The sequence below is a fragment of the Piliocolobus tephrosceles genome, chromosome 4 (genome assembly GCF_002776525.5).
Source record: "Piliocolobus tephrosceles isolate RC106 chromosome 4, ASM277652v3, whole genome shotgun sequence".
Taxonomy (NCBI): Eukaryota; Metazoa; Chordata; class Mammalia; order Primates; family Cercopithecidae; genus Piliocolobus; species Piliocolobus tephrosceles.
The window spans coordinates 64137364-64165282 of NC_045437.1; the positions used below are offsets into that span (position 1 = coordinate 64137364).

Below are 27919 nucleotides of genomic sequence, written 5' to 3' on the forward strand. Positions count from 1 at the left end.
ACAACATAGAAGCTTTCTGCTCTCTAATCTTTTGATTATTACATTATGTTGGTACGTATTATATTAATAACAAAATAATCATTTCCATTTATCAAAAACAAGCTCTGTGGCCAGGCACTGTGTAACACATTTTCCATTTATTATTACTAATTTTCACAACAACCCCTATCATAGATATTATTTCCTTTCACAGGCAGGAACTCTGAGGCTCTAAAAAGTGAAGTCTCCCAGTAAAGTTCACTCTGTAGAGGCAGAACATTACATCTATTAGACTTTAAGAGTTTATGCATACTCTACCATACTGCCTTTTTTATTTACAGAAAATTACTTGGAAAATTAAACCTTAAAATTTCTTGGCCTTTTAAGGTCTATTAGGCCTTCAAAATCCGTCTAATAAAAGCGGAGTTCAGGTTTCATTAGAAGCCTGTTAAAACCCTAAAACTATAGGCAAAAACTAGTACGCATATATTTTTTTCTGTAGAAAGGCTGATAACTTTCATTCCTTTTAAAAGGTTAAGAATCACAACTTTAATATTTTAAAATCTCATTACGTGATAGCCGGTTTCCAGCATAGTTGTTAACTAATTCCGTTCTCACTATATTTGTCTTTGGTTGGCTTGTTTTTGATACATACATATGTATGTTCTGGGAAATATAAAAATCTCATTTGAAATAAGAATTTTAAGAAAAAGAGAGTCTCACAAAACTATATAAACTGCATCACCCAAAGTACAGACCTTAGCAGCTTTTCCAACTCGAGGTTTAAGTGGTAAATAATCTTCATCTGCAGGAAGCGCAACCTGGTAACAAAGTAAAAAAGAAAAAAAAAAAAAAAAAAAACAAAATACCTCACCAACTATTTGACAACTGATGTATTTAGCATTCCATAATGAATGATGGTTTGGAAAATAAAACAGATGAACCAGAGTGATGAACTTTAACTGTCTTAGACACTGTAAATCAAATAACTGTCTTTAAGAACAAGGCAAAAAGCTAGTTTCGACACTCAAAAATTACATCTACTTGCTGTCTACGGGTAATAACTGAAAGCTGATGTTTATTTCCCTGAAGAAACTGTGTATTTATTAAAGTTGAAACTACTACAACACAGAAGAATAACAACACAGTGAGTAGAAAACAACATAGAACAAAAAGAGAAACTTTTGAATGCTCATATGCTGACAGGGAATGGCAATTAGAAAAAAGGAGACTCTAGAGATAGTTAAGGGAAAAGGAAATTAATAAAGTCTTTGTGCAGTGTGGCGATTTCTCAAGGATCTAGAACTAGAAATACCATTTGACCCAGCAATCTCATTACTGGGTATATACCCAAAGGATTATAAATCATGCTACTACAAAGACACATGCACACGTATGTTTATTGCGCCACTATTCACAACAGCAAAGACTTGGAACCAAGCCAAATGTCCATCAATGACAGACTGAATAAAGAAAATGTGGCACATATACACCATGGAATACTATGCAGCCATAAAAGCTGATGAGTTCATGTCCTTTGCACGGACATGAATGAAGCTGGAAACCGTCATTCTCAGCAAATTATCACAAGAACACAAAACCAAACACTGCATGTTCTCACTCGTAAGTGGGAGTTGAACAATGAGATCACATGGACACACGGCAGGGAACATCACATATCGGGGCCTGTAGAGGGGTGGGGGCCTAGGGGAGGGATAGCATTAGGAGAAATACCTAATGAAGGTTGACAAGTTGATGGGTGCAGTAAAGCACTGTGGCACATGTATACCCATGTAACAAAATTGCACATTCTGCACATGTACCCCAGAACTTAAAGTATAATAATTAAAAATAAATAAAGTCTTTGTGGAGATAGAATAAGATACAACCAACAACACTGGCAGAACAACCATCCTTAGTCTGGAAGGGGAATGTGACAGGTGCAAATAGCCTTGGTGATGGAGGTTATAATCAGAGGACATTTCAACTTGATATCCTCAAGCCTGTGAAGAGGAAAAGTCACCCTGCTGAGAAAGTAAGATGTGACAGAATGATGGGCTTAAAGATAATCATGGAGCACAGAAAGGGCTTCTGACCTCTTGAAAATAGAGTTTATTTATTTATTTATTTATTTCTGAGACAGAGTCTTGCTCTGTCGCCCAGGCTTGAGTACAGTGGTGCGATCTCAGCTCACTGCAACCTCCAACTCCCTGGTTCAACAATTTCCCTGCCTTAGCCTCCTGAGTAGCTGGGATTACAGGAACACACCACCATGCCCAGCTAATTTTCTTTGTATTTTTAGTAGAGACGGGGTTTCACCATGCTGGCCAGACTGGTCTCAAACTCCTGACCTCAGGCAATCCACCTGCCTCGCCCTCCCAAAGTGCTGGGATTACAGATATGAACCACCGCGCCCAGTCATGTTTATGCTTTTCCATCTTTTAGAAGCCCAGATAACTGAATAGGGTCTCAGGTATCTTGAATGATCAAATGGACATCGCACCTGTCAGACACTATGTACTATTTCTAAAACATAAGAGACTTTCGGTAGAAAAATAAATATTTTAAAAGATAAATTTCTAAAAATCATGTCTTTTGCAGTAATATGGATGCAGCTGGAGGCCATCATCCTAGGTGATTTAATGCAGAAACAGAAAATCAAATACTGCATAATTCTTGCTATGTTTAGTGAGAGCTAAACATAGGGTACACATGGACATAAACATAGGAACAATAGACACTGAGGACTCCAAAAGCAGGAAGTGAAAGTGGGAAAGGGTTCAAAAACTATTTAATACCTATTGGGTAGTATGTTCACTATTTGGGTGACAGGTTCAACTGAAGCCCAAACCTCAGCATCACACAATATACCCACGTAACAAACCTGCATATGGCTAGGCACAGTGCCTCACGCCTGAAATCCCAGCACTTTGGGAGGCCAAGACAGGTGGATCACCTGAAGTCAGGAGTTTGAGACCAGCCTGACCAACATGGTGAAACCCAGTCTCTACTAAAAATAAAAATAAAAACTAAAAAATAAAAAAAATTAGCCAGGCGTGTTGGCATGCACCTGTAATCCCAGCTGCTTGGGAGGCTGAGGCAGAAGAATTGCTTGAGTCTGGGATGCGGAGGTTGCTGTGAGCTGAGATCGCATCACTGCACTCCAGCCTGGACGACACAGTGAGACTCTTAAAAAAAAAAAAAAAAAAAAAAAAAATTCAAACCTGCATATGTACCTCTTGAATCTAAAGTTTTTTTTTTAAAAAAGATAAAGTTCTAAACCTACATCAAAAGCCTTTTTTAATTTGGATTACTCTGCTTATTCAATAGACTTTTAATGAGATTCTCCAATTACCTATAAAAATAACTTGCTATAATGTTTATACTATAATAAAAAGTTTTGAGAAGAAAACAGTGTTATAGTTCCATTTTGTCCCTAATGTGCATAAATTCTCACTTCTAAATGGATACAAGCTATCACTGACCACCATCTTGTGGCAGAACAAAGAAACTGCAATTTATCAGTCAATGGAGCAAGACATGAAATAGCATGTAACCTTCAAAAGTAGCACTGTTACTTAACTTTAGGAGTAGGAATGTTCTAAACACCTATTCTATGCTAGGTACTTTACCTAATTTACTTCTATAATCCTCACAACCACACCACAAGGAGATCCCTTTATTGCAAATCTTAAAACTTCAAAAAAATAATGTTTTTTAATAAACAAAGAAGTTAAGAAATTTACCCAAGATTGGCCTGGCGTGGTGGCTCACGCCTGTAATCCCAGCACTTTGGGAGGCTGAGGCAGGTGGATCACGAGGTCAGGCGTCTGAGATCAGCCTGGCCAACAGAGTGAAACCCTGTCTCTACTAAAAATACAAAAATTAGCCGGGTGTGGTGGTGCGTGTCTGTAATCCCAGCTACCCAGGAGGCTGAGGCAGGAGAATCGCTTGCACCCGGGAGGCAGAGGTTGCAGTGAGCTGAGATCGTGCCATTGCACTCCAGCCTGGGTGACAACAGTGAAATTCTGCCAAAAAAAAAAAAAAAAGCTGTCAAAATAAGAAACTTACCCAAGATTATAGTTAGGAAAAATGCTGGGGGAGGATCTGAACCCAAGTTTAATTACAAAGCCCCAACTCTTCCACTAGGTACCCCATGGAAACTATTTATTGTTTCCAAGGCCCTCACGGCTAAACTGTCTGCTGATCATCATACTAGATAGTCCAAAGAAAAATCCCATTTATAACACTAACCTTCAGTATGTTGTTTGTGCTTACCTCATGTGTACAACCTTCAACAGTTTCAACTGATTGTACCTTGACTCTGGGCATCAGGTCTGCCAAACTTAAAAAAAATATTGTTTAAAGTTACACAAAAATAAATTACTTTTCTATAATTTGATAATAAGCCTCACATTGCACTGTTAAGGAAAATGACAATGTCCAATCATCAGTATTCCACACAGGAAAAACTTTGGCTATTAAGAATACATAGAAATGTTTTCACATTATGCAAATACACACTGAAAATTAAAAATGACCAGTTAACATCCTTTATTACAGATACAGAACATACTGCCAAGGAATATTCAAATAATTATGTCAGCTTAGTTCCAATAACTCTTTTGAATAAAAAGTACCTCTACCAAGCACTGTCACCACTTCAAAACATAAGCTGGTTATAAACCATTGCACAATAAAAAGTATAAAATAAACTAGCCCAATTCATTTGTTGCTATTATTTATAGAAGTGTTCCCGGCCAGGCACAGTGGCTCACATCTATTATCCCAACACTTTGGGAGGCTGAAGTGGGTGGATCACTTGAGCCTAGGAGTTCAAGACCAGCCTGGGCAATATGGCAAAACCTCACTACAAAAAACTCAAAAATTAGCACACGTGGTGGCACACACCTGTAGTCCCAGCTACTCAAGAGGTTGAGGCAGGAGAATCACTTGACCCTGGGGAGGTTTAGACTGCAGTGAGCTGTGATCACACCACTGCACTCCAGCCTGGGTGACAGAGTGAGACAATGCCTCAAAAGAAAAAAAAAGTTCCTTATTCTCATCAAAATCCTACATTATGCTCATCTGTTTAGACTCTGAAAAGGCAAAACTGAATAAACTGAAGAAAAATAGATGTATTTCTGTGCTAGATTCATTATTATCTTACTGTACTTCTGAGATTTAAGTCAATAATACTACTTTGGACAAACTGAAAAGTTACAAACAAGTAACAATGACTTTAAACTACAAAATATTATTTTGTAACATTATAGTAGCCTGGGAAAACGGAGCATCTTAAATATTCCAGTGACACATCTATCACCATTTATAGGAGATAATTTTACTAACTATAACGAAAGTTAACTGGTTTAAAAAAAAAAATTACAGAAATTGTAAACTCTTCATGGTAGTGCCAAGTTCGAATATGGCACATTAGAAGGGAGAAACAAAGTTGTAAGATCATTACCACAATAGAAAACCGGTCAGCCAAGGGTACTGGCATCAACATTTAGAAAGTTCCAGCTTCCAACATCAGATTCCAGCCACAGATGACCATAGCAGGAGTCTTGAGATGCACAGCCACTCTATTCTACATGCAACAATGAAAATCTAATTCCCTCTAATGTTCCTTCCCACTTATTCCTTCCACTGAGTTAGCTTTATTTTTTTCTTTTATTACACTCTTCCAGTTATCCTTTTCCTGAGGCGTTAACACATAAAGAAAATGTATTTCTTTTTTTAAAAAAAATCAGGTGTTAAGATTTTTTTCTCAAAACTGGATTCTGAAGTATTAAAAGATGCGTATTTTCTATATTGCATTCCAAGTCCCCAAACTTCGGTAAGTGTTCTCTATATTTACATGCCTGTATAAAAATAGAAAGAATACCTTCATTTCTTGAACACAGGCATATATCTAAGTAGCAACATGGAAACAAGTTTTAAAATCTCATGCAACCACCTGAATTATGAGTTATTAACATTTAGGACTTTGGAAATATTACCTTAAGTCTTCAGTTATTGACTCTTCTATCCTGGGCTTCTTTCCAAAAATGGGTTCATCTGTACCTTCGAAATCTACATCTCTCTTATTTTTTCCATTATTAGTTGGTTCTGATTGTAATTTACCATCAAAACGTTTCCTGAAAAGTAAATAGTTTGGAATGAATTCTGCAATATCCACTTTTACTTTAAAGGCAACATCATAAAATACTGCTCTACACCATTAACAGAAAGTCATGTTTTAAATAGATGAATATTACAAACAACAACTGGCTAAAGCCCAGAATACCTAGTAAAACTGAATACTACCGCATTTGTATTTCATTTTTCTTTGAAGGTTTAAAATTATTTTAAAATTCACATTAACATAACTATTAAATATATTTTCTTTAAAACTGTAAATTAAAACACCATTAGACATTAACATGAGTTACTTTAGCAAACATTTAATGCTTTCTCTAAAGCCATGATACTACTATTTGGAAGAAAATTTTTTTTGTGATTAGATTTGCTGGTCAAAAGTAGTGACAATAAATGATGTTTGGAGCCGGACACGGTGGCTCATACCTGTAATCCAAGCACTCTGGGAGGCTAAGATGGGTGATCACTTGAGGTCAGGGGTTAGAGACCAGGCTGAACAACGTGGCAAAATCCCATCTCTACTAAAAATACAAAAATGAGTTGGGTATGATGGCGCACGCCTGTAGTCCCAGCTACTCAAGAGGCTGAGACAGGAGAACTGCTTGAACCCAGGAGGCAGAGGCTGCAATAAGCTGCAATCGTGCCACTGCACTCCAGCCTGGTAGACAGAGCAAGCCTGGTAGACAGAGCAAATCAATTCCATGTGAATTTTAGATCTAACTGTGAAAAGGCAAAAAAAAAAACAAAGAATCTAGAAGATAAAATGAGAAAATTATCTTCCGGACTTCTTAACCAGGACACAAAATTAGGGGTGAGGACTATAAATCAATTATTAAAAGATAACCCAATAAAAAAAAATGAGCAAAGGACTTAGTGGCTTACTTTAGAAAAGAGGATATTCAAATGGGCAACAAGCACATGAAAAGGAGCTCAACATCATTACTTATGACAGAATTGTAAATTAAATAATATTAGGTCAGTGGCTCAAACGTTTTGGTCCCAGAATCCTTTCTCAGTCTTAAAAGTTATGAGAAACTCTAATGAATTTTGTTTATGTGGTTATATCTATTGATATCTGCAATATTAGATATTAAAACTAAAAAATTTTAAAATACTTATTAATTCACTTTAAAATGGCAATAGTAAAACCACTACATATTAACATGAGTAACATTTTTGGTAAAAAAATAACTATTTTGTAAAAAAATTTTAATGAGAATGGCATAGTTTTTATATTTATATACTTCTCATGTCTGGCTTAACAGAAACAGCAGGACTCTCACCTGTTTCTGTATTCAACTTGCTAAGACACATTGTTTTGGTCGAAGCATATGAAGAAAAATCTAGCCTTATACAGATATGTAACTAAAAAAGGACAGGATATTTTAATAGACTTTTCGGAAAACTGTGAATTTGCCCCTCTTATCCCATAACAAAACAGTCACACTCTCAGAACTGCTACTCCATTTACGGTCATGAATTGTGCAAACAATTTTGAGCCAAAGCCAAACATAAAAATATATTTTGTATCATTCCACTTACAAAACAGTCCCAAACAAAAAAATTAACACATGTTGTTACCAGGATAGTTATTTCTCTAAGGGGCACAGAGGGGTTTCTGTAATATTCTATTTTTTGCACAGAACGGTGGCTGCATGGATGTGTTCACATACTCTAGAAATCCATCCCATAATCTGCACACTTTTATGTTCTATTTAAAGAATTTTTAGGCCGGGTGCAGTGGCTCACACCTGTAATCCCAGCACTTTGGGAGGCCGAGGCTGGTGGATCACAAGGTCAGCAGATAGAGACCATCCTGGCTAACATGGTGAAACCCTGTCTCCACTAAAAATACAAAAAATTAGCCGGGTGTGGTGGTGGGCGCCGGTAGTCCCAGTTACTCCGGAGGCTGAGGCAGGAGAATGGGGTGAACCTGGGAGGTGGAGCCTGCAGTAAGCTGAGATCGCGCCACTGCACTCCAGCCTGGGCGACAGAACAAGACTCGTCTCAAAAAACAAAACAAAAAAAAAAAAAAAAAAAGAATTTTTAATATAGGGTAACACAATAATACTGATCCATATGCTTGAACAACCTTTCCATAATGAAGTTCATTCTTTGATACTTAGCGAAACCTAAAATTTATAAATTCTGTCACCCCCAATTTTGCAAAAAAGCTATTCATTCTAGTCCCATTTTGCGAACCTCTTCTGGACAGGCCATCAACATCCTTGGGCCTCAGTAAAATAAGACATTTGGACAATAACTAAGATCCTTTCTAAGTGTAACATTCTATTATTCTATCTCTGAGTAAGCAACAACTAAGCCACTGTATTTAAAACACTATCAGGAGCTGGTTCAAGTCTATAAAACAAAGAAACATGAAAGTTCCCAAACCTTTGAGAAACTGAAATTCATGGTAGAACACTTCTAGTCAGAAGTGCTATATTACTCTTTAATATTGTATGTCAGACTTTAAGGACTCCAGTTGTTTATTTCTCTCATAACTTGTTATGTATGTCACATGTGGAACTTGCACACAAACACAGAAGTTATCCAGGAAGGCTGGAAATGAAGTGTTGCAGATAACCGGCTTACATTTTAAGGATAAGGTTTTAATTTACTGAAACCATCTGAGAATGTTATTCTTCTTAGTTCATAAGGGTAGCATGCTCTATATAAAGCACAAGAAAGAGCACCAAATTGGTCATTAAACCCAAACAACAAATTTGGCCAACATCTAATTATAACTTATTGGCCAACAAACCCAAACTGGGATAACTAGCCTGTAATCACAGAGGATAAAAATCCATCTCTAACCTATAGAGGAATTTGGCAACACCTAGCAACACATTCTAAAATGTTAGGTCATGAAATTCAAAGACTAGTACATACTACATAAGAGAAAAAAGACATGACAACCAAATCACTTAATTCTATATAGAATTATTTTCTTATAAAGGACATTAAAGCAATTGATAAAATCTAGATAAGTCTGCAGATTAGGTAACAGTACTGTTATCAATATATAATTTCCTAATTTTGATAACTATAAACTGAACTGTGTTTACATAAAAGAATGCTCTCATCTTCAGAAAACACACACTAAGCAACTTAGAAATTTAGAGGTAAACGGGCAACATATCTGCAACTTACTCTAAACAGTTCAGAAAAAAGCATATATCCACAAACATACACATACACATACACATGTATGGGAAGAAAGAGGAAGAGAGGAAAAAGTAAACGTGGTAAAATGTTAAAATTTAGAATATCTGAGTGAAGGTGTACAAGAATTTTGGTGCCATTATTACATATTTTCTCTAAGTCTGAAATTATGCCAAATAAGTTGTTTTTTTTTTTTTAAGTACTCACACTGTTAAGTGTTAAGAAAAGTTAAGCAGTGACCGTTGTGCACAACCATTGTGTCTCGCCTAGAGAAGAACATGTGCCAAGCAGACGTACTTGGTCTTTTTAAACTTTTATTTTAGGTTTGGGGGTACATGAGAAGGTTTGCTACGCAGTTAAACACGTCATGGGGGTTTGTTGTACATATTATTTCATCACCTAGGTATTAAGGCCAGTGTCCAAGAGTTCTGTTTTCTGCTCCTCTCCCTCCTTCCAACCCCCCACAAAGTAGACCCCAGTGTGTGTTGTTTCCTTCTTTGTGTTCATAAGTTATCTTTTAGCTCCCATTTATAAGCAAGAACATGCGGTATTTGGTTTTCTGTTCCTGCATTAGTTTGCCAAGGATGACAGCCTCCAGCTCCATCCATTTTCCTGCAAAAGACATGATCTTATTCTTTTTCATGGCTGCATAACATTTCACGGTGTATATTACCACATTTTCTTTATCCAATCTGTCATTGATGGGCATTTGGGTTGATTCCATGTCTTTGCTATTGTGAATAGTGCTGCAATGAACATTCACAAGCATGTGTCTTTATGGCAGAATGCTTTATATTCCTCTGGGTATATACCCAGTAATGGGATTGCTGGGTCTAATGGTATATCTGTTTTTAGCTCTTTGATGAACTGCCATACTGCTTTCCACAACGGTTGAACTGATTTACACTCCTACCAACAGTTTTAAGCGATCCCTTTTCTCAGCAACCTTGACAGCATCTCTTATTTTTTTAGTTTTTAGTAACAGCCATTCTGACTGGTGTTAGATGGTATCTCATTGTGGTTTTGATTTGCAATTCTCTAATGATCAGTGATATTAAGCTTTTTTTATATGCTTGTTGGCCCCATGTATGTCTTCTTTTGAGAAATGTGTTTGTGTCCTTTGTCCACGTTTTAATAGGGTGGTTTTTCTCCTGTAAATTTAAGCTGCTTATAAATGCTGCATATTAGACCTTTGTCAACAGTATAGTTTGCAAAAATTTTCTCCCATTCTGTGGGTTGTCTGTTTACTCTGTTGATAGTTTCTTTTGCTGTATGGAAGCTCTTTAAGTTTAATTAGATCCCACTGGTCAATTTTTGCTTTTGTTGTGATGGCTTTTGGTATCTTTGTCATCAAATCTTTGCCCGTTCCTAGGTCCAGGATGATACTGCCTAGGTTGTCTTCCAGGAATTTTGTAATTTTGGATTTTGCATCTTGAGTTGATCTTTGTACATGGTATAAAGAATGGGTCCACCTTCAATTTTCCGCATATGGCTAGCCAGTTATCCCAGCACCATTTACTGAATAGCGAGTCTTTTTCCCATTGCTTCGTTTTGTTAGCTTTGTCAAAGATCAGATGGTTGTAGATGTGTAGCCTTATTTCTGGCTCTCTATTCTGTTCCACTGGTCAATGTGCTTGCTTTGTACTAGTATCATGCTGTTTGGTTACTGTAGCCTTGTAGTATAGTTTGAAGTAGGGTAACATGATGCCTTCAGCTTTGTTCTTTTTGCTTAGGACTCCCTTGGCTATTTTTGGTTCCATATAAATTTTAAAATAGTTTTTTCTAGTTTTGTGAAAAATGTCATTAGTAGTTTGATAGGAATAGCATTGAATCTGTACATTGCTTTGGGCACTACAGCTATTTCCATGATACTGATTCTTCCTATTCATGAGCATGGGGTGTTTTTCCATTTGTTTGTGTCTTCTCTGATTTCTTTGAATAGTATTTTGTAATTCTCATCGCGTATATCTTTCACCTCCCGGGTTAGCTGTATTTCTAGGGTGTGTGTGTGTGTGGGAGCGGGGGAGGTGTGTGGCAACTGTGAATGAGATTGCCTTTCTGATCTGGTTCTCCGTCTGGCTATTGTTGGTGTGTAAGAATACTAAACATTTTTGTACACGAACTTTTGTATCCTGCAGCTTTGCTGAAGTTATTTGTCAGCTGAAGGAGTGTCTGGGCCCAGACTATGGGGTTTCCTACATATAGAATCATGTTGTCTGTGAACAGATAATTTGACTTCCTCTCTTCCTATTTGGATGCCTTTATTTTTTTCTTTTGCCTGACTGCTCTGGCTAGGACTTCCAATACTATGTTGAATAGAAGTGGTGAGAGGGTAGCCTTGTCTTGTGCCAGTTTTCAAGGGGAATGCCTCCAGCTTTCGCCTGTGCAGTATAATGTTGGTTGTGGGTTTGTCATAGATGGTTCTATTATATTGAGGTATGTTCCTTCAATACCTAGGTTATTGAGAGTTTTTAACATGGAGGGGTGTTGAATTTTATCAAAGGCCTTTTCTGCATCTATTGAAATAATCATGTGGTTTTTTGTCTTTAGTCTCTGTTCATGTGATGAATCACATTTATTGATATTTGTATGTTGAACCAATCTTGCATTCTGGGGATGAAACCTACTTGATCATGGTGGATTAGCTTTTTGATGTGCTGCTGGATTTGGTTTGCAAGTATTCTGCTGAGGATTTTTGCATTGATGTTCATCAAGGATAGTGACCTGAAGTTTTCTGTTGTTATGTCTCTGCCCATTATTGATACCAACAGGATGCTGGCCTCAGAGAGTAAGTTGGGGAGGAGTCTTTCCTCCTCAATTTTTATGAATAATATCTGTAGGAATGCTACCAGCGTTTCTTTGTACATCTGGTAGAATTCTGCTGTGAATCCATCAGGTCCTGGGCTTTTTTTGGTGGGTAGGCTATTTATTACTGATTGAATTTTGGAGCTCACTACTGGTCTGTTTAGGGAACCAATTTCTTCCTGACTCAGTCTTGGGAGGGTGTATGTGTCTAAGAATTTATCTACCTCTTGTAGTTTTTCTAGTTTGTATGTGTAGAGGTGTTCACGATAGTTTCTGATGGTTATTTCTGTGAAGGCAGTAGTAACACTTCTGTTGTAACTTCTAACTGCGTTTATTTGATTTCTGCTGAGATATAAAACAATCATGGAAGTGTTCCACGGGTTTTTTTTTTTTCCTTTTTTTTTTTGAGTTGGGTCCTGGCTGTATCATCCAGGGTGGCCCCAGCCTCCCTAGTAGCTGGGACTACAGGCATGAGCCACTGCCCCCAGCTCCACAGTCTTGTACTTCTCTGTACAATTATACACAATCATAAATACAGACTATTTTTAAAATGCTAGTGTAGAACAAACACCTTCTTAGTTGATGAAAATTTGTATGAAGTACACATATACTCAGAAATAGTTCTATTTTGAGAGCTACAAAGAAGTTAACCTGATAGTAATCCCCAATGGGTTAACTATTGTTCTACGCCACAATGGAATATGTGTTTTTTCTGTGGTTGTTGTCTCTGTCTCAAAAAAATTTATATAATAAAAATAATTACAAATATTTGTCAAAATGATTTTCGACTGTCTGGGCAACCTGTTTAACACAATGAAAAGCACTGGTTTAAAATGGATCAGATGCACATGTAAAAAACAAAACCATACAATGATTTGAAGAAAACATGACAAAAAATCCAAGAGCAACAAGAATGACAAATGTGACTATATTAAAATTTTTCTGAATGACAAAACACTGGGGAAAACATTTGCAATTTACGTTAGAGGAATAATATTCCTGGTCTATAAAGAAGTCCTAAAAATTAAGAAGGACCAACTATTCACTTTTTTCAAGATAAAAAAAAGGTATGAACAATTCACAAATAAAATCAAATAGCCTCTGAACTTATGATGCTTTGCTTCATTCATACAAAAAGAAATATAAATTAACACGAATTGAAATACATTTAATCATCTATCTCACTGACAAAAATCCAAGTTCAATACACTGTGTGAAAAAGGCCATAAAATACTCTCCCACATTATTGTTTGTATCAACTTTTTATTGCTGCTGTAACAAATTACCATAAACCCAGTGGCTTAAAATGGGCCCCCAACCCCTAGGCAGTCCATAGTCTGTTAGGAAACCAGGCTGCATAGCAGGAGGTGAGCAGCGGGTGAGTGAACTTTACCGCCTGAGCTCTGCCTCCAGTCAGATCAGCAGCAGCATTAGATTCTCATGGGAGCACAAACCCTACTGTGAACTGTACATGTGAAGAATCTAGGTTGCACACTCCTTATTAAAATCTAATGCCTGATGATCTGAGGTGGAAGACTTTTATCCGGAAACCATCCCCCTACCCCTGGTCTGTGGAAAAATTGTCTTCCATGAAACCAGCCCCTGGTGCTGAAAAGGTTGGGGACGGTTGGCTTAAAATAGGACAAATTTACTGTTTTATAGTTCAGTAAGAAAGAAGTGCAATATAGGTTTTATAAGACCAAAATTAGGGTACTGTGTTGGCAGGGCTGTGTTCTTACCTGAAGACTCTGGGGGAAAATCCATTTCCTTGCCACTTCCACTTCTAGAGATCACCCACATTTTCTGGCTTATGACCCCATTCCTCCACCTTTAAAGTCAGCCAGAACCCTTCTATTGTTGCTGTCTTTCTGGTTCTCTCCCTTCAGCTTCCTTCTTTCACTTTAAGAATCCTTGTTATCACTTTCGTCCCACCTGGATAATCCAGAATTCTCTCTCCACCTCAAGGTCAACTGATTAGCAGCATGAACTCCATCTGCAACTTTCTCCTTTGCCAAGTAACCTAACAATTTCAAATGTTCTAGGGATTGGGACATGAACATCACTGGGGGACTGTCATTGCTACCACACTGTTGAAAACACAAAATGGTGTATCTCCTGTGGAGAGGAATTTGGCTATACCTAGCAAAAATGCCTACTTAGTTACTCTCTTTGACCTAGTAATTCCACTTCTAAGAATCTATTCCAAAGATAAAACAGCAAACAACAACAACATGAAACAGACTTGTACAAAACAGACATTGTTGCATCATTTGTAACAGGAAAAGACTGAAAATAATACCATGTCCATTCACAGAACATTGATTGAAGGATTGCAACTATGCAGCTGTTTAAAAAAAAAAAAAAAGGCTCTCTACATATTGATATAGTATGATCTCTTGGTCAAAATATCAAGTAAAAACAGATGAACAGTTTTTAATGCTACCTTTTGCGCAAGAAGTGAGAAATGAAGAAAACTGATAGACAAACATGTACATGCAATTTGGTATTTTCAAAAACAAATGAGACAAAGCAAAAACTAAAGGGGAGGGAGGAAATGGAAGAAGGGGTAAGGATGGAAGCAAGAATGTACTGTTTTAAACTTTGATTTTGGAACTATAAAATCTTTTACAGTTTCTTAAAAATTTTTAGCAATTCTTAAAAACTGTAAATACACTGAAACAAATGAACACAATAAATATCAAATTAGTGGCATAAACATTTAGAGAAAAGAACTACTACAGAGTATATTTTCACTGTTACCATGATATATTCTGAGGGCAAAAAGAATTTTGCCCTCAACTGCATTCAATATCTTATTAATAGCAAAATTATTTTTAAACTATTATAAGTATATATAAGAAAATGTTTAATTATGTAATTATCAGCAGGAATGAGGATTTTCTTTTCTTTTTTTTTTTAAACATGTCTGTTTCTGTTACCCAGAAAAGAGTGCAGAATCATGATCACAGCTCCCTGCAGCCCCAACCTCCCAAGGCTAAAGCGATCCTCCCACCTCAGCCTCCTGATTAGGAGGGACTACAGATGCACGCCACAAGACCCAGCTAATTTTTTTTTTTTTTTTTTTTTTTTGTAGAGACAGGGTTTTACCACGTTGCCCAAGCTGGTCCTGAACTCCCAGGCGCAGGTGATTCACTGGCCTCAGCCTCAGAAAGTGCTGGGATTACAGGCATGAGCCATGTGCCTGGCCTAGGAATGAGGATTTTTAACAGAAACCAGAAATGATACATTTATAAAATTCCAAAAAGTTAAATAAAAACCCTGTGATATTAACTGTATTGGAAATGTCCGTATGAATTCTATTTTTTATAACAAAGATTCCCTAGTTCTTTGTACTGTAAAAACCTAAAAGCAAAGCAGTAGCACTGTGTACCCAAAGCACAAAATAACACTTCTCATTATAAGAAACTAGAGACTCCTTAGAGATATGGCTGATTGCAAGTTTGGCACTGAAAGTGTAGTGAGTCCAGAAAATCCAGAAAGCACATAAGCTATCAAAGACTGATGATGTATTGTCAAACAGACACAAGAGCCAACCTAAAGAGCACTCACTGATCAAAACATTGGAAATCCAAGTTTCAAAAAATGTAACGGAAACAACTCAAATGTCCAATAACGGAGGTATAAACAAATATGGTATATGCATAAAACAGAATACTATTCAGCAATAAAAACAAACTATTGATATACACCACATGACTGAATCTCAGAAGCACTATGTTGAGTAAAAGAAGCCATGTAAAAGGAATACATAATGTATTTAAATAAAATTCTAGAAAATATAAGTTCTACATAGGTGGCGACAGGGATGTATTAAAAAGGGGCACAAAAAAACTCCTGAGGGTGATGGAAATGTTTATCTTGATTGTGGTGGTTTACTGCACTTCAATTATACCCCAGTAAGATTAAAAAAAAAAAAGAAGAAGAAATAGGTGCAAAGGAGTAAATATATAAAAATCCACTCATTCACCAAGAAACTAAACATAATCATACACCCATGTTGGTCACCAGTGAAACTTCCTTAGGGCACAACTTATTTCCTTAAAAATTGTTAAAGGATCAAGCATTTATCCTGTCTTTCATGAACTGTATTTCAAGGTAAACAAACAGCTGATGAGACAATGCCTTTTTTAATAGGTGAATTCCAGGCAATAAATGCAGAGAGAAATGATAAAAATAGAAAATCGCCACTGTGCAAGTACTAGTGAATGAACCTAGGCAATTATCACTAGGTGCTAAAGCCATCATGTGAAAGGTGGATGAGGGATCAGGTGATACTATTTTCACCAACTTGTCAATCTTAGAACAGTAGACTATTCAGACATTATGATGTAATGAAATAGGAAATAAATTGAACCTGAATCTACTCAAGCCACTAGATCAGAGCAGTCTAGTATATATACATACATATACAAGCTACAAGCTGCATATGTAATTTAAAATTTTCTAATAACCACATCTAAAAAGGTAAAAAGAAACTATTGAAATAAATTTTAATATCTTTCATTGAACCTAATATATGCAAAATATTATCATTTCAATTACAACCAAATTAAAATTAAGGAGATATTTTACAATTTTCATATCAACTTCTCCAATTCTGGTGTGCATTTTACACTCACTGGACAACTCAATTCTGACAAGTCATATTGTAAGTGCTCAACAGCTATGTGAGGATAGTGGCTATTACGTCACAAAATGCAGCTCTAGGAATGAGGCCAGTTTACAGAAAATACTTGAGGATACAGGAGCAAGTTAAATGACAGTTTAAGAAAACAAATCCAAGATGTGGGAAACTCCACAGGATAAATGACCTGGTTTCTCCCTTCACTCATCCCTCCAAAATAGAAATCAATAGCAGAAGGAAAAAAGAGGGAGGCTGTTGTAGCATAAAATACTTAAGGGATATAACAATAAAAACAGTGTAGGGTTTTGTCTGAATCCTGATTCAAATACCAATAATCAAAAAACACCCGAGACAACTGGGGACATCTCACTGCAGATTCAGTATTCAACGATATTAAGGAATTACTGTTAGCTTTGCTGGATGACATAAATACTGAAATATTTAGGGGAAAAAAAAAACTTGCATTTGATTAAAAAAAAGATGTAGGAATAGACTGACCATGACTTGATATTGGTGAAGCTGAGTTATGGGTACATGAAGCTCTTCATACTATTTTATAAATAATACACACAGTTTTACAATTCTCATAAAGTTATTTTTAAAAGTACTCACTGGCTATGCACAGTGGCTCACGCTTGTAATCCCAACACTTTGAGAGGCCAAGGTGGGAGGATTGCTTGAGGCCAGGAGTTTGAAACCAGCCTGGGCAACACAGTGAGACACCCATCTCTATAAAACATTTTAAAAATTAGCAGGACATGGTGGTGTGCACCTGTACTCCTGGCTATTCAGGAGGCTGAGCAGGGAGGAATGCTTGAGGCCAAGAGTTCTAGGTTACTGTAAGCTGCTAAGCACCAGTGCACTCCAGCCTGGGTGAGAAAATGAGACCCCCATCTCTAAAAGATAAAGAAATAATTTTTTTAAAAAGCATCCACTTGGTCTAGAATACTAAACAAAGGGCAAGCTCCTCTGAAGTTCCATGATTTGCCCTCCTATGTTACCCAGATCACATGAGAATCACACTATGCATGTTAGTATGGTCACTGCAATCAAGCAAATAGGATTTTTTCCTCTTTTTTTGAGATGGAATCTCGCTCTGTTGCCCAGGTTGGAGCGCAGTGGCACAATCTTGGCTCACTGCAACCTCCACTTCCCAGGTTCAAGCGATTCTCCTGCCTCAGCCTCCCGAGTAGCTGGGATTACAGGCGCCTGCCACCAGCCCTGGCTAAATTTTGTATTTTTAGTAGAGGCAGGGTTTCGCCATTTTGGCCAAGCTGGTCTTGAACTCCTGACCTCAGGCGATCTGCCCACCTCGGCCTCCCAAAATGGGTAGAGGCGTGAGCCACCGCTCCCGGCCAGTATTTTTTTTCTTAAAAATACCTAGAAGACCTTGCTACAAGTGTTGGTAGTAAACAAAACCCTTTAAGCTACCAATGTTCTTCTGTTGTTTTCTTATTTCCCTTCTCTAATATTCATTTTCTAATACAATTAAATGTAAATCAGATTTTTATTTCCTCTTTTCATTTTGGAAGGTTGTCAAACAGCTTACCCCAACTACGATGCAAATCAAACTCATTTTACCCTAGCAAATTTGAGGTAAAGTATATATTAACATGGTAAATTACATATGTATTGTCTTCATAACATCATAGTTGCCCATTCAAACACTCTAGCAACTATTACTTCCTGTCTTGAAAAAAACAAAAATAATTGGTCCTCCTTTCTTATTTTCTCTGAAAAGCTTCCCCAAACTCTCCCAATCCAACTTAATGCAAGTAGACTATTTTTCCACTTTGTTCCATTATGTGACATTTCACACTCCTGAGAGAATTTTGTTATGCCTCTAATCTCTCATTTAGGCTTATGTACCCTCTCCAGAAGTTCTGTGTTGTGTCACTTACTTTCCCACAGGGATCTCCACCTCAAGGAGACCAATTCAAATGATATTCAAATATATACCTCCGGTCCTGGTCACTCTCCAAAACTCTATTAAAACTACCCAGCGGACATTTTCCTATGGAAATACTAGCATCCCTTCACACTGTCTTAAGCTAAATTAATTTTATCGCTATATCAAAACCTCTGAACGTCCCCATTTTTTTCACCCTGACATGCAAATTAAACATCTTTTGACTTCCCTTCCCTTGTTCCCCTTAATTAACGAAGGTCTGTCCATCTTTTCCCTAACATGTTCGTACCTTCTCATTCCTCCGACACTGCCTGAGCTGAGGTTCTTTTCATCTTTTCAACCAGGTAACATAATTTCCTAATTTACTTTCTCATTATGAGGGTCTATCTTCTTTCCCTATACTATTATAGTACTCTGCCAACCACTGCCAAATTAATTTTCCTAAACTATCATTCTACTTATCCAATCACCTTGTTCAACAGGGTTTTAAAAATGAAATTAAGACTCCTCTGCTTGATATTCAAGGCCCCTCATGATCTCAAATCAATGTATATTTCCAGTCTTAACTCTTGTAGTCCCTAAGTTTAATAGTTCCTCTTGCCAAATTCGCGCTCCTAACAACAAAGAAACAAACTTGGCACCATTAACAGTACAACTTCCTCAACTCAGAATATCCTCTTGTATGTAAGCCTTCCTGAAGGTCACAAATAGGTATCTCCCTTTCCTGTACTTTTATAACACTTAATTGTATATACCATTCATTTTAAGTTCATCACCTCCTCACCTACACTGTAACTCTTTTATGTGTACCTGTTCTCTTTCCCTGCACCGAAAATTCCTTGAGAGCAAAATCACGTCTAATTTAATTTCAAGCATCTATTGGGTATCTGGCCCCACTATGCCAACAGTATATTTTATTGATTGATAATTAATCACCTTACTTTAAGTAATAGCTTTTCCTTGTTCTACTATAAACAGATCTGTACACTTTCTGGTGGCTGTATGCACCAGTCTAAACATATGGGTAGGGTCCAGTAATTTTTAAATTTTTTCTCAATAAACTCACGGTAGCTAGCATTTATTAGTGATAGCTAGCTGACCACGGTTAGGCACTTTACACGTATATCTCACTGAATCTTCACATCACCACCAGTGGTAGGCACTATTATCTCCATTTTACGGAAGAGAGAACTAGTACATTTTGGAGATTAAATGTCTCTCCCGTCTCATGTTATCATCTGCCTTTTCCCCTCCAAATCAATTCATATCATTTTTTTCTTAACTTTTTCACCCTTTACTCAATCATTCGTTTTGTTTATTAACGACTATGTGCCAGGTGTTGTGCTGGTGCTGTGGCTACAGAACCCAGGAGACAACCGCGAAGACGGGGATAGAAACAGTAACATCAACGTAAGGGAAGTGAAGCAGAAGCTCACGCTGCTTGCAGACACCACGAAACGCCAACACCCCGCTTCCCCGAAACAACATTCTTCCACCCTCTCCAACTTTTTTCTGGAAACCCTTAACTTCCCAACGCCACTCAATGTACACTTCACTTTCTCGTGCTCCTTCCTAAGAGAGTAGTGTTTTCTTCCCCAGCACCGAGAAAAAAAATAAAAGCAACAGCTAGAACTTCTTCCTTACCCTGCCTTGTCTGCAGACCCTGGAGGCCCCTTCCATTTCCCCTTGTCCTTTTCCTTGTCTTTTTTGGTTCCTGCCTCATTGGTCGAGTCACTCTCGAACACGCTGAACAGCTCATCTCCGAATGCGTCCGCCATCTTTCGGAGCTTTGAGAGCGAATCTCCCTCCTACCCACGATGCCCCGCGACCGAAGACGGTGACGTCTCGTGAAGGCTCAACAGTGGCCCGCAGGAGACAAAAGTAGTCGAGTCGCACGACCAACAAAAGTGTTCCCGTGATGCTTTTTTTTCCCCCTGCTTTCCCTTCCTTTCGGACCTGAAGTGGATAAGCTGCTCAGTGGCTAAAGAGCGAGAGTGGCTCGCGGAGCCTGGCGTGTGGCAGGCAGCTGGCGACTCGACGAGGCGGAGCCTGCTGAATTCGACCAATTGCGAGGCAGCGGTCGCCCCGGCCCGAGAAGCCCGGATCGAAGCTCAGGGTGGCGGCCCCGGAGCCGGGGAATGTGAAGAGCTCTCGGCTGTGTAGTAGTGGCGCCGGGGCCTGGGCCGCGAAGGATCTCCTGCCGCAGCTGCAACATGGGCGGAAAGAACAAGAAACACAAGGCTCCAGCGGCCGCGGTGGTCCGGGCCGCCGTGTCTGCTTCTAGAGCCAAATCTACAGAGGCTGGAATTGCCGGGGAGGCCCAAAGCAAAAAGCCGGTGTCGAGGCCGGCCCCTGCTGCCGCTGCCAGCGCCAGGGAGCCCCGTATCAAGCAAGGTACGAGGGGTCCCCCAGCCCCTGGCTGTCTCCCCTGAGACCCTGCTGCTTGTCCTGAGGAAAGGACCTTAGAACCTGGGAGGAGCTTCGGGCCCAACATTTCTATCTCCCAACACTCGGGCCGTTAGCTCCCCATGGGATGGCCTTGTCTTAGATTAAAAATCGAAGCTCTTTGGGCCTCCAAAATTCTGACAGTAACCCTGTTGCAGCCTGGCATCTCCCTTTTAACTCACACTTTTCCCCCTTCTAAAAACAAAATAATTGCATTAGCTTCTGTTTCAGCAGGGATCCATCCTCAGTACTGTCTCAGCTAGCTACATGAATGCAAAGACGAGTACTGAGTGGAGTTCCTGACCTCCTGGTGCCAGCCAGCCCCATTTTCTGTCTGTTCTTCATATCATTTTCAGTAGCAATCTAGTGTCTCCATGCGTTCTGGAAAAATCAGTACTTAATAAAAATTACAGGACTTACACACTGGTTACACATTGGTTACGTGTAACCTATTGTAAAATTGTCCGTGCTTGTTTCTGCCGCCATGTATTTTTGCTTACTGTACAAATTGATTTGACAACTCAACTTGTAGATGGCCGATTCCTGCTGCAGATGAGCAGGCCACTATTACGGTTGAGCTCAAAAGTTGAACAATTACATGCTGTTGTGTTCTTCTGGGGTTGTTTGCTTGTACTTATTGGAATATTCAAGAAATATTTGCTGAGCATTTATGTGTATATACGCAAATATTTAGTATGTATCTGATAAGATATGAGGGATGTGATGAGCAAAATAGAGACATCACCTCATGGAGCTTGCCAGTCTAATGTCAGAGATAGGCATTAACTGACAGATAACGCACACAGACATATTTATAGCCTTATAATAGATAAGTGCCACAAAGAAAAGCCTGGGAAGACAGTTTAACAGGATAATCTAATTTTTCTGGGGATGAGCAGGTATCATGGATAGTGTCTGGAAATCTAACTGTTAAGCTGAGATCAGGAGGATGAAAAGGAGTTGACTCTGTGAAGCATGGCGAAATTAGTGTTCCAGGCGGGGATAGTGAACATCATGTGCAAAAATTTTGAGTCAGGAAAGAGCTTAGGGCTCTTGAGGAATTCATAGAACATAAAGCATTGCCAAAGGAGGAAAAGAGATGAGACTGAAAAATGAAAAAGTAGGCAGGTACCAGACCTTTACCTAGAACTGGTGGAAACAGTTATTTGCCTTGCAATTTATTGTAGTGTTTTAGCTACAGAGTTAGTATGCTTGTAATTACAAATACATAGAATTTCTCCCTGACAACTGTGGCAGTTTTACTGTGTGGATCAGCCTCTTTTTTACTTTTCCTTTGTCTTTTACTGACATTCCTGTGAATTATTTGAACTGATAGTCATTTGTTGTATTATTTGGCTTCCCTTTCCTCCAGCCCCAAAATGTGACCCTTTCTCAAGGTGTCAATCCTTGACAGTATAGTTCACTCCTAAAGCCCTTCTAGGAGTGTTCGTCTATTTCCATTACTTCTATCTTTTCCTTTATAGATGGTCTGTCTTTCAAGCTCAAGTCGGCAATTTATACATTTTCCTGGATCCTCTGACCCTATTTTTTGCAAGCATCTCAAATTTAACAGGGCTAGTACTAAACTACTCTTCTTTCCCCAAACTAACTTTTCCTTCGACTTCCTTGTTTCTGTTTTTCCATAATTCACTTTGCATTTGTGTAATTCACACCCTAGTCTAGGTACCTGTGAATTCCTGGAGTACCAACAAAGTCTTTTAATAGGTCTCCATAGCTGTGCACATTTTGCTTCCTCCAGTTGGTCTTGCATATCAGCATCAGATTGGTCTTTCAGAAATGCTGCTTTGGTCGTGTAACACTTCTTGTTTTCTTCCATGGCATCCTCACTGACTTTGCAATAAAGTCCAAATCATTTAGCTAGCTTCTAAAACCCTCTTTCTAGCCTTTTAATATTTCCTCTATTCAACTATAGCAAATCTGGTGTGTTTTCATTTCTCCAAATGGAGCTCTTGGCTTTCTTCGTCTTCATATTTATTCTTGCCATGTTTTTCTTCATAGTGTGCAATCTGTCCCTAACATCATCTACCAAAACCTTAAAATATCCATTTCAGATAACAACTCCCTTTTGAATTCTTCCTGCTATTCACAACTGACGTATCATAGTTGTTTAAATCATTCTTTTTGATAGTTAGGTCTTGCCTTATGATATATAAAGAATTATACATTTTATATATCCTACAAAATTACAGGAGGTAGGAACTGTTTTATGGATATGTGTTAACATTTCCCCAGTATCTACTCCAGTGCTGTGCATACCGTCATGAAGAAAATTTCTTGGATAACTAGTAAGAAAAGTTCAAAGGAATTATTAAGACAAAGAAATCAAGAGAAAAAAACTAGAGGTTATCTACTAAATTTGCACATAACTTTTGGGTTTATTTTGGGGTGCTTTTAATATATAGTATAACATATAATAAATCTGTTTTGGAGAAAAAAAGTGGAAAAATGCTCAACTCTGTGTAGTTCCTAATGTAAATGTAATGGTTCTACTCTACTTCCATCCCTCCTTATCTTTCCAGTTTGAAGGATTGTACACAGCACAGCTGGTCAAAATTGTCCTGTATTGTAGAGGTACAAAATCACCAAATGGCTTGCACAATTTGGGGTATTCTTACCACTCTTGTTTTTTTCATTTCATTTGTTCATCAAAGAATGTTTGAGGGGGCCAAATAGGGAGGAGGGTGGGGAGAGGTTCAGTATTAAATAGGATGGTCACAGAAGGAAGGCATCATATAAGAAGGTGACATTTGAGGAAAGGAGGCAGGTAAAGTAGTTACACAGATGACTGGGTAAAGAGCCTTCTGGGGAGAGGGAACAGAAAGGCCTTGAGATGCAAGCCTGGAGTGTTATAGGAATAGCAAGACCTTTCCCCATCTTTCTTTTACTGTCCTCCCCTTTGCCTTTTCTTTTCTTTTCTTTCTTCTTTCCATTCCTGTGCTTTTGCTTTAGAAGTGCCACTTCCTTAGCCTAATTATAATTTTAAGCTGCTTTATCATGTTATAACTGAGACCAAAATAAGAGGTTCAGTAATTTTTCTCTTCCAACCAAGAGGCTTGTGTTTCTGAAAATTCTTGAACCTAGCTGAGGCTTAAAATTTTAAGAGGGGAATAAGAATGGGGAATGGATGTTACAAATTTATAAAAGCCATTATAATTTTTTTTTTAGGGTCACCAAAATAGGAAAAGTGCTATGAGGAACAGAAAATGGTGACTTGGTAAAGATTAAATGGAGAACAGAGGGTCTGTTTTGGTTTGGAATAGGAATAGCTTCCCTTAGAAAACATTTAAACTGAGATGATCTACAGAGTATTTGTGGCAGAGGGAGAAACAAGCCTAAAGACCCTAAGGTGGAAACAAGTTTGACATGTTGTAAGAAGATAGTGCTGTGTGGCTGGAGTGAAGGAAAAAAGAGTTAAAATGTGGCTGGAAGTCTGGGAAGGAGCCAGAGCAAGTGCAATGGGAAGTGGGGGCCGGTGTTGGTATTAAGTAAAGGAGAAACTTTAGCTGGTTTACATTTCAAAATGATTAGTCAGGCGGCCCTGGCAGTGTGTACTTCCTCACAGGCCTTAATTGCTCAGACTACATCAGTTCACCCTCATCTATTCTCTTGGCACTCTGCACTTCCCCTTTATTACTCATTTGAGTAACTAGTTACTTACTAATTATATTACTGTTCCAGATTATAAGCCCCATGAGGACAGGGACTGGATCTGTTTACCACCACAGTCCCTGTTTTGGTCCCTTGCTTGATTAACCATTCTGCAGATGTACACACTGTTGATCAGAAGGGAATCAGAGTGCTAACAACTCAAAGTGAATGTCTTAGTCATAGTGGGTCATTAGCATTGTTTTTTCCTTTAAAATACAGTATAAAAAGAATATGTAGCAAAAGAAAAGAATATTGGGCAATAAGAAACTGATTCTGGTTGATTTTTGTTTTTAATTAGCTGAGTCATTTTGAGGAAATCAGTTTGTCTGTGCTTCAATTTTAATGTAATAAATATTTTTGAGAGCCAGCTATATATGTTGCGTCGTCCCATGACCTTTCATTTATGAATTTGGAATTCATAATACTTTGCCTTGGAGATACTGCATACTAACATCCTTACTTCCAGTCAGATTTCCAGTAACTTCCGCCATCTTTAACAGAAAACCAAAAATTGTAAAAGTCTCCAGGCAATAAGGAGAGTAGCTGTCATAAATCTTATGCACTTTACTTGGCAAAAGTGAATGTGGCCCAGTGAATGTTCCTTGATTTCTCTGATCATTTTTCAGAAATTCAGCTCTTTTATTTACCCTCTGGAAGTTTGCAGTATAAGCCCATTTCAAGGAAGTGATACAGTTGAAACTCTTAGGTGAATTGTTTGGAGGAGACAAATGAGAATTTACTTTAATCTTTTCAACTGGGTAAATTAAAAACCAACCAGTTTTTTTGTTTGTGTTTGTTTTTGTTTTTGAGATAGGGTCACTCTGTTGTCCAGTGGCTCACTACAACCTCTGCCTCCCAGGCTCAAGCAATCCTCCCAGCTCAGCCTCCCAAGTAGCTGGGATTACAGGCACAAGCCACCACACCTAGCTAATTTTTTTGTATTTTTTGTGGAGATGGGGTTTCACCATGTTGCCAAGACTGGCATTTTTAAAGGAATTTACATTCTTACTCTTGTCAGTAACACATCAACTTTGAACTCTTTCTCCGTGTAATCTTGGTAATGGACTGCTCATCTATCTGTAACTTTTTAAAAGGGTTATAACTGGGGCCTCTTGATGCATTTGAGGACCTCTAAAACTGCGTGGTAAATTTGTGCACAAGCTTACTAAAATTGATAAGATCCCCCAGAAACAGTTAAAGACTACTAAATATATACTCTCCTTTATGACGGTTGACATGAATTTATGAGAGAGATTGCTAGAATTAAGGTAAAGTTTGAGACTAGAAGATAAGGACACTAACAGTACTATACCAGAGTTGTTATTATCTTTTTACATATGCCAGGTAGCTTTGGGTACCTCCGACATAACTATAGCACAGCACTAATTCAGAGAACCACAAATGTTTCTCTTTCAGACTGCCCAGATGTACAAGTTAATTTCAAGTAGTTATTCTCAAAAACTTTTGTTCTTTTAAAATATCTAATTGGCCGGGCGCGGTGGCTCAAGCCTGTAATCCCAGCACTTTGGGAGGCCGAGATGGGCGGATCACGAGGTCAGGAGATCGAGACCATCCTGGCTAACACGGTGAAACCCCGTCTCTACTAAAAAATACAAAAAAAAAAAAAAAAACTAGCCGGGCGAGGTGGCGGGCGCCTGTAGTCCCAGCCACTGGGAGGCTGAGGCAGGAGAATGGCGTAAACCCGGGAGGCGGAGCTTGCAGTGAGCTGAGAACCGGACACTGCACTCCAGCCTGGCGACAGAGCGAGACTCCGTCTCAAAAAAAAAAAAAAATCTAATTATATTAGCTACCATCATAAAACGAAGAACTTAATGTAACCCAGCAGAGAGTAAAGTCTTTGACTTTAAAATCATAAGAACATTTAATGTTTAAATGTCTCAAAGTACAAAAAATACTTTTTTTTATTTTAAGGTGTGTAAAAACCATGCAAGTAGATTTATGATTCTGGAATCATTCTCTTTTATTTATTTATTTTTTTTGTTGAGATGGAGTTTCACTCTTGTTGCCCAGTCTGGAGTGCAATGGCGCAATCTTGGCTCACTGCCACCTCCGCCTTTTGAGTTCAAGCGATTCTCCTGCCTCAGCCTCCGGAGTAGCTGGGATTATAGGCATGCGCCACCACGCCCGGCTAATTTTGTATTTTTAGTAGAGATGGGGTTTCTCCATGTTGGTCAGGCTGGTCTTGAACTCCCGATCTCAGGTCATCCACCCACCTTGGCCTCCCAAAGTGTTGGGATTACAGGCGTGAGCCACCACATCTGGCCTGGGATCATCTTTATACAGCAGTGGTTCTCAAAATGTGCTCAGGAGGTCCTAAGGAACCTGAGACTTGTTTGCCAAGGGCTCCATGAAGTGAAAACTATTTTCATAATAATTCTGAGATGTTATTTGCCATTTTTCATGCTCATTTTCTCATGATTATGCAGTGAGGTTGTCCAGTGGCTACATGATGTGTAATGTTACAGCAGATTGAATGCAGAAGCCAGATGTTATGAACTGAATGTCTGTGTCCTCCAAAAATTCGTGTGTTTTTCAACATACCCACAGTGTGGCTACAATTGGAGATAAGGACTCTGAGGAAGTACATAAGGTTAAATGAGATCATAGGGATGGGGCCCTGATCCAACAAGATTAGTATCCTTATGAGATACCTAAAAGAGCTCAGTTTCTCTGAGTAAGCACAGAGAAAAAAGCCATCTGAACATATAGCAAGATGGTGGCCACCTACATGCCAAGAGAAGAGGCCTCAGAATGAAACCTACCTTGCTGATACCTTAATCTTGGACTTCCCAACCTCCAGAACTGATGGTAAAGCCATCCAGAAGTCTGTAGTATTTTGCTGTGGCACTCTGAGCAGACTAAGATACCAGATATTAAAGAGATTTGCAAAAACAGAAATTTTTTTTGTCTTGAAAAATATAGTCATTTCATCAAAAGCATCATTTATATTTACGTAACAGGTTTATTTTTATTAATATTATTGTTTTGTTGAGGTTCTTTTGTTTGTTTTTTTGAGACAGAGTCTTGCTCTGTCGCCCAGGCCGGAGTGCAGTGGTGCAGTCTCGGCTCACTGCAACCTTCCGCCTCCTGGGTTAAAGCAATTCTCCTGCCTCAGCTTCCCAAGTAGCTGGGATTAC

General features: G+C 38.4%; 2 protein-coding genes across 4 annotated transcripts in view; one reads left to right on the forward strand and one right to left on the reverse strand.

Moving 5' to 3' along the window:
- MTREX (Mtr4 exosome RNA helicase) overlaps positions 1–20646 on the reverse strand; it is a 128975-nt gene extending 108329 nt beyond the window's left edge. Inside the window, exons 1-4 of one of the 2 annotated variants that reach the window (XM_023210530.2) lie at positions 20292–20646; positions 5985–6122; positions 4258–4324; positions 738–800 (exon numbers count right to left, since the gene is read on the reverse strand). In XM_023210530.2, coding sequence (XP_023066298.1) covers positions 738–800; positions 4258–4324; positions 5985–6122; positions 20292–20425 — 402 coding nt within the window. In that variant the 5' untranslated portion in view covers positions 20426–20646. The remainder of the gene's footprint in view (positions 1–737; positions 801–4257; positions 4325–5984; positions 6123–20291) is intronic. The other variant, XM_023210531.1, reaches the window with a different exon arrangement.
- A 9-nt stretch (positions 20647–20655) lies between these two features.
- Positions 20656–27919, forward strand: part of DHX29 (DExH-box helicase 29) — a 57428-nt gene continuing 50164 nt past the window's right edge. For both annotated transcript variants that reach the window (XR_002731329.2, XM_023210529.2), the window contains exon 1: positions 20656–21041. Coding sequence is in view for 1 of the 2 variants with exons in the window: in XM_023210529.2 (XP_023066297.1) it covers positions 20861–21041 (181 nt within the window). In the remaining variant the exon portion in view is untranslated. The remainder of the gene's footprint in view (positions 21042–27919) is intronic.